Source organism: Polypterus senegalus, chromosome 6 (assembly GCF_016835505.1).
Source record: "Polypterus senegalus isolate Bchr_013 chromosome 6, ASM1683550v1, whole genome shotgun sequence".
Classification (NCBI taxonomy): Eukaryota; Metazoa; Chordata; class Cladistia; order Polypteriformes; family Polypteridae; genus Polypterus; species Polypterus senegalus.
The window spans coordinates 9,881,544-9,894,315 of record NC_053159.1 but is presented as its reverse complement, the minus strand read 5'-3'; the positions used below and the strand labels follow the sequence as shown (position 1 = coordinate 9,894,315).

The 12,772-nt window shown below is 38.8% G+C and overlaps 1 protein-coding gene across 1 annotated transcript in view; it reads left to right on the top strand.

Annotated features, from left to right (window-relative positions):
• Positions 1 to 12,772, top strand: part of snx4 (sorting nexin 4) — a 92,099-nt gene that overhangs the window by 40,176 nt on the left and 39,151 nt on the right. The window contains exons 3-4 of the mRNA XM_039755374.1: positions 6,558 to 6,696; positions 6,815 to 6,964. Coding sequence (XP_039611308.1) covers positions 6,558 to 6,696; positions 6,815 to 6,964 — 289 coding nt within the window. The remainder of the gene's footprint in view (positions 1 to 6,557; positions 6,697 to 6,814; positions 6,965 to 12,772) is intronic.

The window sequence follows — 12,772 nt, the reverse complement described above, 5'->3', positions numbered from 1 at the left end:
AATTTAATAACTTATATATTTTTGAGTGGCAAGAATGATCTTCCCTAACTTGTGTGCATTTGTCTAATGTAAATCTACCTTAATCAAAGGATAAGTGTCTGTCCAGTTGCTCTGTCATTTTTTCAAAAGATGGTGCATTCGTATATGAATCCCAAATGGCATATAACAGAGACATATGCATTGCATAGTGCACTGCAAATGTTAACGCTGGTTTCTTAGATTTCAACTTGACTACTTTTTTTAATAGGCTTAGAGTTTAATAATTCACGTTTTTTGTTTTAAATTGTTGTTTTTAAAGGTGTAAAATTTGCATTAGGGACTTTGCTCTGCTTGTTTAACAGTATTTTAGCACAAAATGCTTGATTTGTGCCCATTGTGAGCATATGACTGGATGACTAGGAAGTGAGGATTATGCAACACAAGCAATGTTATGATATTCTATTTTTAAGTTTTTTGATTGTTTTGGTCCAGTGTTGATGCCCATTGTATTAGAAAGTTTATCTCCGCTCTCTGTGAAAACATTAACAATTTTCCTTGGCCACCACAGTACAAACTATTTGGGGTAAGTAACACATTAAAAGAAAATGTCGTTTTTTGGTGGAGTATTCGTTTAAGATATTTTCACACCCAGTTCAGTTGTGGCAGAGATGTGGGTTCTTTCTTTCTTTCTTTCTTTCTTTCTTTCTTTCTTTCTTTCAATTGCATTATTTTGTCCATGTGCTACAGTGCAGTGTTGCTGCAGACAGAAGGAGGACTATCACACATCCTTTAAAAAGTTCACATTTGTCAAATACCATCATATACTGTATTAATATACAGATAAAACTTTTTTTTTGCTCATTTGATAGTACTAGGGTGTTGCTCATTTGATACAAATTGTCTGTACAGCATAAATGCATCCAAACTGATCTGCACCATTGGGCAGAGGCCCAGATGGGGAGGCTAAAGCCGTATTTGTTTTCTGTGAGTGCTAATTTCTGCAAAGTCTGCAAACCCAAGGAAAAATCTATCAGGTCTAAACTGGGAAAAGCTACCCAAGTTCAAAATAAACGTTTGATAAGGATGACACATTTTGTGACAAAACTGGACCATACACCAGAATGATTCATAGTTTTCACATCCAGGGCCTCATTTTCTGGCCTTATAAGTTGTTAAACTTTTTTTTTTTATTTTGAGTTGTTGAAATTGCAGTCAGATGGCTTGTTTTTATTCAGTGCAAGTGGTGATATGCAAAGAAATTTTTTTATAAATCATGTCAGTGTTGTTAAGAAGTTGAGAGAATTAAAACCGTATATCTTCATTGTGTGATTTTAATTACTCGGTTTGAGATGTGCTTGATCAAAAGAAGTCTTAAGGCTATGTAACTAAAACCACATTGACTGCACATGGCCATGTTTTTTTTGTTTTGTTTCCTCCTTCTAAGTTCTCTGTCAGAGTGGAGCCAAGAAAGTAATGGGGTAATAAGAGGGCTATAGCTGCTGTTGCTGACTAATGCTTTTCATGTGTGTGTGTGTGTGTGCGCACTTTCTGTGAAAAGTAATAGGAGAGGTACAGTATAGCTTGAATAATGTTTCAAGATTATTACTGTGTATGTATATATATTTTATATATATATATATATATATATATATATATAGTTGAAAATAGTTTTACTGTCAAATAATGCAAAGAGTACGAGACACATGTTTCGCCCTAATTCTGGGTGTGTGTGTGTGTGTGTGTGTATATATATATATATATATATATATATATATATATATATATATATATATATGAGCATTTGCATTTTATGTGTATAGGTTAATGGAAGGAAATGGAACAATCACAGGGGCCTGCCGCAGAGTATACGCTAGCTACACGCATCTCAGAATCCGTTGGAGGGATTGGTGGAGGATTGTTAAACAGTGCAGCTATTCACCCGTCACAGTAATGAAATGGATTTTTTTTTTCTTGTGTTCTCATATTACTGAAGCATTCATTTCATCAAGATAATTATTACAACAGAAGTTCTGTTTTTCTAAACTTACAGTATTATCATTTGTTATAAAGCATGCTAAAACAGTATGTAATTTACTGGATTAAGTTGGCTTTTAGCAAGCCACATAAACTCAATGGACTGAAGGATGTTCTGTCATTTGTAAACTTTTCATCCAAAACTATATGGGAATAATTGAGACACAGCGCTCTTCTACATTTACTCAGTTTGCCATTTAGTCCTCAAGAGCAGATGTGAAGGGCAGGTCACATTGAGGAGAGGGTCAGTGAGTTGAGCTGAGAGTTGCAAAGCTTTATCTGGACTCGTGTGCTTTGTGTAGTCAGGACTGAAGAAAGGGACACTGAGCAAAGCATTTGCAATGTTTAGTACTTTACATACTAGGCTAGATTAACGATTAATAAGGGTGGAGGCCAACGTGGAATCTTTTCTTATAGCACACCAGCTGTTTTACAGTTTCTGAAGACATTGGACCTTGGTTATAGTGGCATTGGTTGATCAGATGTATCAGACCTATAATGTAACTGAGTGCTTCTCTGTTTACAGTATGTCTTATTTCTTTCCTGGGGCTAATACTATTCCTTCACAGGAGCTCCTTACTCTGGAATATGCTAGATATACAATTGGCCATGAGTAAAATATTCCTGCCATAGATCAATTTGTGCTTTTCCTAGTGACTGACATAATTTTTGTTGATGGTCACTGCAAGACATCATTTTTGGGAAATGTTATTCTTTTAAATTGATACAGGTAATTAGTAGGAATACTGGGAATTTTGGGTATAAATATAATTTGACCTGTAGCACTTACTGTTAAAAAAAATGGTAGCTTCAATTAGATTTGAATGTAATGTTCTGATCTGTAATCTTGTTACGCTACAAAGGTTTTGAGGGTTTAGGACAAAAGCAATATACAGTGAATCATGGTTTACTTTAACGTATTATATACAGCATTGACATTTACAGACTGCACATTTTTGCGTAGAGTGAACTGAACAGTCTAAAAATTGTGGTGAAAGAAATAATTTTGTGAACTATGTACAGTGTCTGCCTCCACTAGGTTGTGTCTCTTGGGGAACCCTTTAATGAGCTGTGCAAGTATTTAAACTGACCAGGGCATGTTATTGCTCTTAGCTTGTGATGTACCTTGGGTTTAAAGTGAGCAGGTATGCCATACTGGCACTTCTCTGTTTCTGTAAACCAGAGCCTAGCAACACATTGTAGTCTGACCTCCAAAGTGACACTGCAGTTTACTGCAATAGTATTTCACCACATAGGCTCCTGTAATCCATCCCTCATTTGAAGTATGATGTCTATACTGTATAAAAGTGAGATTGACGGTTCAAGATGGGGGCAACTGTACACCCCCAACCTCCATTGACTTTTTATGTACAGTCTTGCACAGATTTACGGCCAACCAAGTTGAGGCGACTTTGCACTTATGGCTGGGGGTCAAAAGAATAGGGTAATAACGTTCTAGCAACTGGCAAAACCAATTGCCATCTTTCATTATTGTTGTTTCACAGAGTCTAATATCATTTGGGGTGTTTGATTTTTCTACCTTAAGGAGGGTTTTACCCCTAAATAAGTAAATAAATAAAATATAATATACTAGCTGTACAAGCCTGTGCTGTATGGGGTCCTTGAAACTGTTTAAATTGTCAGAAAAAAATTGAAATGTAGAGATGTCAGGTAATTGAAAGGAACTACTCTGGGCATCTCTCTCCTAGAAGGATTCATTGTACTGACGTGCTTGCCTCGCTTGTGCATTAGTCATGGGAGGCAAAGTAAAAGGGATACCGTTTTGCCGATGGGCTCACCTTGCTTCTGTATTAGCAGATAAGCAAGTGACTCTTTCTTCGGAGATTTCATATATATGTATATGTGAATGATCATAAACTATGAACTCTGAGTTGGTGAAAATGTTCCTGAAATTGTATGTTAGCTATCATTTTCTACTCAAAGCATCATGATGCTCCAACATTGATTGACTAAAAGCCAGATGTCTACGTGACCATCATCATCAAGTCCTTCCGTGAGAACCCTAAATACAAAGAGGACTGTTTCATTTATGTTAGGTAGATTGCCCAGAGGGGACTGGGTGGTCTCTTGGTCTGGAATCCCTGCAGATTTTATTTTTTTTCTCAAGCCGTCTGGAGTTTTTGTTTGTTTTTTCTGTCCACCCTGACCATCGGACCTTACTTATTCTATGTTCATTAATGTTAACTTATTTTTATTTTTTATTGTGTCTTCTATTTTTCTATTCTTCATTTTGTAAAGCACTTTGAGCTACATTTTTTGTATGAAAATGTGCTATATAAATAAATGTTGTTGTTGTATTTTAATGGCTGTGATAACTCTTAGGGCATTTCCAGAGCTGTATCTTCTGTAGAAACCGAATACGAGGTTAAAAACAAATAGTTGCGCTACCGGGGTGCCAGCCCCATTTAATGATGTTGGAAATTAGCGGAAAATAAGAAATGGAAAATAAAGGCACACAACAGTGCTAAATACAATACCATGCCGTTAATAAATCAAAAGAATCGCTCCTGTCTTCATCTGCTGTGGATACTTGAATGAACGTTTATTTTTTGTGGCCTCCGGTGGTTTTTGTAAAGCTGGCCCAAAGTAATGGGGGGCTTTGTTGGTGGTCAACTGCCATCTGGCTTGCAAGCCTCTGACCTGCGCCTTAAAATGGAGAAGGTGTTACAAACCGTGCAGCCTTTCTGCTTGGCGTAGCATTGCTTACCTTAGTGGGTCCCTCAATGTCCCTTATTCCTTAATCACTTGTGCTTGTCAGTGCTTGTGTCTGCCTTGGCTGACTGCAGTTATGAAAGGACAAAAAGGGTCACTAATTGATGGATATTAAGGTGAAACACACTCAACTGTGACAAGCCAGTACTTTCAGAAGAAGCAACACAAACTGTGGCCATATACATTTTTTGTGTTTATTTTTTAACTTGATTTCTGTTAATAACTAGAATACATGTAGCTACATGAATGTCTTATTTTTTTCATGCACTTTCAGTTCTGTTTTCTATTATTAACAAGGGCACATTTCCTTTTCCATGTATTAGCTTTTAGTCACTATTGACTGACTGGAGGTGACTGATGACCGTATTCTTCTCCTTATCATGACCAACAGAGTAACGAGTACTTGAGATAACCTTGTAATCTGGTATCTGAGAGTAGCTACATGGAATCTGAAAAGTTAATAATAATCCATTTTTACAATGAATGGAGCTTAGAGTGATTTAGAAAAATGACTTGCAATTTATTTCAAGAAAAAAATAACACACATCTGCACTGTCAAACTTGTTTAATCCAAGTTATTGTTCTGGAGGCCTTGCAATACAGGAGATTCTATGGACGGCGTCGGCCCATCCCAGGACACACGTGGAAACCCTCTGACCCAGGGTGGATGGCCAGTGTGTACAGTAACTTACAGGTCTTTCTCTTATAATAAGTTACCTAGCATAGATCAACCATTAGGGTATAAGACTGTGTTGGATTGGTACTAAAATTTTGACTTGGGTATCGATACCAGCTTTCAAACCTCAATATCGGTATAAAAACAGTAATGGATAGCCCCCAGAACAGTCCATCCTTCCTTCCTGCTGCACTACACTGCACAATTTCACACCTACTTGGCATGATACACAATATCTTACTTGCCTGTTGCAGCTCAAAATTGTATACCTTCCTGCTTTGCCACCCATGTCGCTACAAGTAGCAGTTTCCCTTTGAATTCTACAGTGTGTTCAAAGAGGAGTCCCTGCGCAGTCAGAGACCAGGGGCTTGGTCCCTGTGGAGTTTCCATCATGACAGAGAGCAGAATAAAAGAGAGAAACACAAGGCCTTTCCAGTTACTGTTTAATTCTGGTGCCGAAATTCTGGTACCATACTGTTTTAAAAATTATGTGGCACTGCTACCTCGTAAATGCAGAGTTCTGTGGATGAATCCCAGTTTGGTGTTGGGTGTACAGCATTAAAAGTAATTTGCTTTGCGTCATCAGATTACTTTTTAAAGGAACAAGTAACATAATACTTATTTTATTGTAGTAAAAGTTACTGCATTATTACAAAAAAAAGCGGTTACTGCATTACTAGTAGAGCTTATTCTAGTCGCTTCAAAAGGAAAAAAAATGACTTTATTTTGCAGAAGTGTTATGTTTATTTGGTAACAACGTGCAGACTTGTTCTCTGGCCATCTGGTGAAAGCTAGTGGGGTTAAGCACACATGTAGCGTGCAATCAAATGAAAAGCATTAAACAGAAATATACATATAACCCTTCATATGGTGTGGACTAAATTTTATCTGCCCAGTTTCGGGTCACAGAGAGCCAGAGATGATGAAAATTAAATTGGGGTTTCCATGGAAATTTGTTTCAATGGTTTTATTTTTTTGCATCTTTGTGTGTTGGTAGCATTTATGTCTGCATCTTTCAAAATCAATAATAAAGTTATCTTGCTTTCATTAATAGACTGGCATTATAAAGTACATTTGTCAAGTCCCATCCCTAACCCACAAAGTTATTTTTCTTGGCTTTCTTTTATTTTTACAGGTCAGTTGAAGCTTTAAATGAGGGACAAAGTCCTGCACCAGACACGCTCTGGAGACGATACAGTGAATTTGAATTGTTAAGGAACTATTTATTAGTTACTTATTCCTATATTGTTGTCCCTCCGTTACCGGAGAAAAGGGTAAGATTTTAAACATTATTTTGGAATGCATATCACATAGTTATTTCTTTGATTGTACCTGCAATGTATCTTGAACCAAAACATTTATCTTCAGTATTTCTTCATTTTTTTAACATAGGCAGAGTTTGTTTGGCATAAGCTGTCAGCTGACAACATGGATCCTGATTTTGTGGAAAGAAGAAGAATTGGGCTAGAGAATTTCTTGCTTCGTATTGCTGCACATTCAGTACTCTCCAAAGACAACATTTTTTATTTATTTTTAACGCAGGTATTTGATTGCACAGTTTGTGCTTTATTTTAATCATAATAAATAGGTTATTACTGTCAGCCTGAATTTTTTGGGCCAGAGGCTCAACAAAGAAGTTGAAAGTGAATTACAGACTTTCTTGCTTGCCCATGTAAAACCCCATGGTGTCTCCTAATTGTTATAATTATATATAACTGGTTGATGAGTTTATTCAACTTGACTCAAAATATCAGGGGACATTACGGATATTTGCAGCTATTATTTACAAATGGAGAACAGATCTCTTAAATGACTTACTCGGGGTCCCATACTGGCTCACGGCAACAAACGGATCAGCCACGTTGAGGTTTAAAGTCTAGTTCCTTAGCCATAACATTATACTGCCTGCAAGTTGCTTTGGATAATTAAATTAACCCTTTCAACCGGGCAGGCCGGTTTTTAGGCCAAGTGCAAAGCAGTATAGACCTGAAAGACCGATATTCAGGCCAGTCGGTACCGTACCTAACCTAAACAACAATCTACACATCGGTGCTATGCTGCGATACTGTTAGGCTACACTAGGCTATGAATCTTGCAGTCTGCCACTGTAGAAGCGTATTCCCAAAGGGTGATACTCCTATCTGCTGTCATAACTCTGTCGGCCAGCATATTGGCCTTTGTTGTGTTACTTGACAATTGTATCCACCAGGGGGTGGTTGCTCTCTGGGAATTATTTATATATATTTTTTAAAATGTAACTCCTTGCTTTAACCTGTATATATACCCTTTGGGTAACCCTGGCAGAAATATTAAGACAAGAGAAATATTTTATGAAAGAAAGGAGATATATATTTAACTTGCTTTAAAATGCAGCTTTCACTTCCAGTATACAGTACATTGTTGTATAATTATTTATACGTACAAATCTTGGTCAAAGAGGAGCTATTGGTACAGTACAATCATTGTTGAGTTCTTTAGTGGGGGTCATTGACAGCTAAAGCACTATTTTGTTGGTGTGCAGATGGTATTTTTCTTGTAGACAGCTTCTGGCGTCATGTTGATTGGCATACCTTAAATACCCAATCATGTGTCATATTCAGTGAGCTATTTTTGATCAAATACCAGGTTATGGCCTTAAACACCCACACGTTTATCATATTCAGTGAGCCATTTGTGATCAGTGCCATATGTGATTAGGCTCTCTATGGGCCCAATATAGCTCTTATTTCCCTATCTGCCCACAGAGCCCCTGTTCTAATTACTCATGGCCTCTGCCTGAAAGTGATGGGTCAGGGCTGCATTAATCACTGATGGTCTCTGCTTGAAAGAACTGTCCTTGCTTCACAATTCATGATATCAGATGGTTATTTTTGAATTCTGGTTGCAACAATGCACATAATATACCACTGTCTAGTTGCGTTCTTATGCTATTTGTGCTTTTTTTTTTTTTTACTTTAATTTTTTTTTTTTTTGCTCCTAGTTTTTCAGAAGGAAATGGAAACATTTCAGTTTCAGATTTCATTTGTAATTTAAGTTACATGAGGGCAACAAAGCATTGGGATGGTGAAGATTCAAAGCAACAACAAAAAAAAAAAAACGCAACAATCGGGACAGTCAAGCACTTCTGTTCCTGGCAGTAGTGGAGGGGGTTCAAGTGATAAACAACAGCTGAGAATGCAGCTATTCATCACTTTGCTGGTGAGAGAATAGACGTGTACTGTGCACAGAGCAGTACAACCAGGCAAAGAGAGTGAATCTGGGAGCCAAGGACAAGGACCTGCCAAAGCTCTCTAAACGTGTGTAAAAATAAATCGCTTGAAGTGTTCTTGTGCACTGCTTCTGGCATTAAAAACTGTTTCGAAGCACATCACTCAAAGGTGCTGTTTTGTTGTCCTTACATTGGACGGTACAAAATGATTATGTGACTATACACTCCCCTAAAGGATTATTAGGAACACCTGTTCAATTTCTCATTAATGCAATTATCTAATCAACCAATCACATGGCAGTTGCTTCAATGCATTTAGGGGTGTGGTCCTGGTCAAGACAATCTCCTGAACTCCAAACTGAATGTCAGAATGGCAAAGAAAGGTGATTTAAGCAATTTGGAGCGTGGCATGGTTGTTGGTGCCAGACGGGCCGGTCTGAGTATTTCACAATCTGCTCAGTTACTGGGATTTTCACGCACAACCATTTCTAGGGTTTACAAAGAATGGTGTGAAAAGGGAAAAAACATCCAGTATGTGGCAGTCCTGTGGGCGAAAATGCCTTGTTGATGCTAGAGGTCAGAGGAGAATGGGCCGACTGATTCAAGAGGATAGAAGAGCAACTTTGACTGAAATAACCACTCGTTACAACCGAGGTATGCAGCAAAGCATTTGTGAAGCCACAACACGCACAACCTTGAGGCGGATGGGCTACAACAGCAGAAGACCCCACCGGGTACCACTCATCTCCACTACAAATAGGAAAAAGAGGCTACAATTTGCACGAGCTCACCAAAATTGGACAGTTGAAGACTGGAAAAATGTTGCCTGGTCTGATGAGTCTCGATTTCTGTTGAGACATTCAAATGGTAGAGTCAGAATTTGGCGTAAACAGAATGAGAACATGGATCCATCATGCCTTGTTACCACTGTGCAGGCTGGTGGTGGTGGTGTAATGGTGTGGGGATGTTTTCTTGGCACACTTTAGGCCCCTTAGTGCCAATTGGGCATCGTTTAAATGCCACGGGCTACCTGAGCATTGTTTCTGACCATGTCCATCCCTTCATGATCACCATGTACCCATCCTCTGATGGCTACTTCCAGCAGGATAATGCACCATGTCACAAAGCTCGAATCATTTCAAATTGGTTTCTTGAACATGACAATGAGTTCACTGTACTAAAATGGCCCCCACAGTCACCAGATCTCAACCCAATAGAGCATCTTTGGGATGTGGTGGAACGGGAGCTTCATGCCCTGGATGTGCATCCCACAAATCTCCATCAACTGCAAGATGCTATCCTATCAATATGGGCCAACATTTCTAAAGAATGCTTTCAGCACCTTGTTGAATCAATGCCACGTAGAATTAAGGCAGTTCTGAAGGCGAAAGGGGGTCAAACACCGTATTAGTGTGGTGGTCCTAATAATCCTTTAGGTGAGTGTAAGTGATACAGCTTATTCGATAATAGCAATCTGTTGTTCTAACATTATGGCATATTATCATCCATCCATCCAAAATCCAACCCGCTATATCCAAACACAGGGTCACGGGGGTCTGCTGGAGCCAATCCCAGCCAACAAAGGGCACAAGACAGGAACAAACCCCGGGCAGGGCGCCAGCCCACCACACGGCACACACACACTAGGGACAATTTAGGATCGGCAATGCACCTAACCTGCATGTTTTTGGAATGTGGGAGGAAACCCACGCAGACACGGGGAGAACATGCAAACTCCATGCAGGGAGGACCTGGGAAGCAAACTCGGGTCTCCTTACTGCGAGGCAGCAGTGCTACCACTGCTCCATCGTGCTGCTCCAACACATTATCATCATGTAGTAAAATTTCAGTTTAATAAATCAACGTTTTTTTAGTTTTCATAATTGCTGGAGAGGCAAGGGTTATAGTACCACAAAGCTGAGGAGGGAAGGGTCCAAAGGGTTATTCAGTTTCATCTCTCAGAAAGTGAATCCGGGTGAGATTTGACTGCAGAGGCCACTGTGTTATTGTGGATTTGTTGTTGCATTTCAGGACATGTAACACTGCTAAACAAACTCACTCCCACCTGAGTACACTTCAGTCATGAAGGTATTTGTTCATTTCTTCTGTGGTATTCCAGCTTTGTTTGACATAAATCTACTGACCTATATTCACTGCACTCTTATTACTTTGTCATTATAGCCTGCACAGTTCATGCCATTAAGGATGTATCCATGAACTTATAATTTTGCGTCATATTCTGGTTTCTCCTCACCATAAATCAGTCCCAAGAGTTTTCGTTCCTTAGGCAAATGTGATTGTACCTTTTTGCTTTTATTGTTAGGAGTGGGACTTGATTAGGATAGTGGCTGCTATAGACCTGTCAAGAGGTTGGTCAAGTTGTGAGATGGAATATTCTTCTTTCGGCACTATGGTTGTACCCTGATGCTAATTAAATTATCGTATCCCCCTCTGTTATAAAGCATTAATTATTTTAGATCAGATGATTGTTATTGCCTGCATGCTTTGTTATTGGGTGGTAGCTCATTTTTAGTGTACCACTGACACTGTCTTAAAATAAAATCCTAGCAGAGTTGCTGTTTTTGGTACATCCACTCCAGTGTGCTGGCACCCTGTGGTATGCCACACTGAAAATTCAATTCAGCCTATTTTTGTATAGCTGCCTTCAGAGTGCAAGCACAGAGCACTGTGACAGGTCCTCATGTATAATACAAATAACATCCATCCATTTTCTTAACCCATTTATCCATGGCAGAGTCACGAGAAAACTGGAGCCAGTCCCAGCAAATATAGAAGGGTGGAGGGCAGGAACAATCCACGGGACAGGATGCCAGTCTGTCGCAAGGTGAACACTCACACATGTCTGTCAGGGACTCATTCAGTCCACCTACTAATCTGCATGACTGGGGAAGGAAACCCATGTGGACAATGGGAGGACTTGCAAACTCCCTGCGGGGAGCACCATGTTGGCATCATCTGTGCCACTGTCCTGCCCAAATGCAAATACAAACAAATTAATAATTGCACAATGGGTACACACAGAGACACAGTTCAAACAGACAGGAAAACAAAGCAGTTTGAAATTAATTAACATAAATTCATTTTGTATATCTATAGATGCAAAATAAATGAATAAATGAGGAGCCATAAAATAAATTAACAGATAATCACTGCATATGGTAAAGATTAGGAAAAGGTCCCCTCCATATTATGATATAGTGGAGCATTTGGCCTGCGCCACCACCACCTACTCAAAGCATCATGATGCACCAACATTGATGGACTGAAAGCCATAAGTCTACGTGACCATCATCATCAGGTCCTTCGATGAAAATGCTAAATACAAAGAGGACTGTTTGATTTATGTTAGGTAGATTGCCCAGAGGGGACTGGGCGGTCTCTTGGTCTGGAACCCCTACAGATTTTATTTTTTTCTCCAGCCTTTGGAGTTTTTTTGTTTTTTCTGTCCACCCTGGCCATCGGACCTTACTCTTATTCTATGTTAATTAATGTTGACTTATGTTTATTTTTTATTGTGTCTTCTATTTTTCTATTCATTTTGTAAAGCACTTTGAGCTACATTTTTTTGTATGAATATGTGCTATATAAATAAATGTTGATTGATTGATTGATTGATTGAAAACATCTTAACCGGTGAAATTTTTTCCCCCCTCACCTTGTAACCCTTTTACGTTGTATTTTTACTTCGGAAAACAGAAGGAAACTCTTTAAGTGTTTAGATAGTGTGTTCATTACCATCTACTTTTGCAGTGGAATCTTTTCAATCTCTTATCACCAAGTAAAATATGAATAATGTACACCTAGGAATTATCTATCCCCTGATGAAATTTCACAGGGAGCTTTAAAGTCTGCAGTAATGGCTGGCATGGAAGATTGACAAGAATACACTGTGACAAACATTCACTTTTCCATGTGGAAACTAAAAGGAAAACTGCATGGGAGGCCAAGAAAAGGGAAGAGGGATCTGTGCAGTTCATGTTTTAAATGCTTTCTTTGTAGAAATAGTTGGACAAATGGAGAAGCAGCACAGGCATAAAACAATAAAATATTTGTTTAGATATACATAATTACCACGTTCTGTGCACTCTGTTTGTAAACCACCCGTTATAGTGACAGCTGCT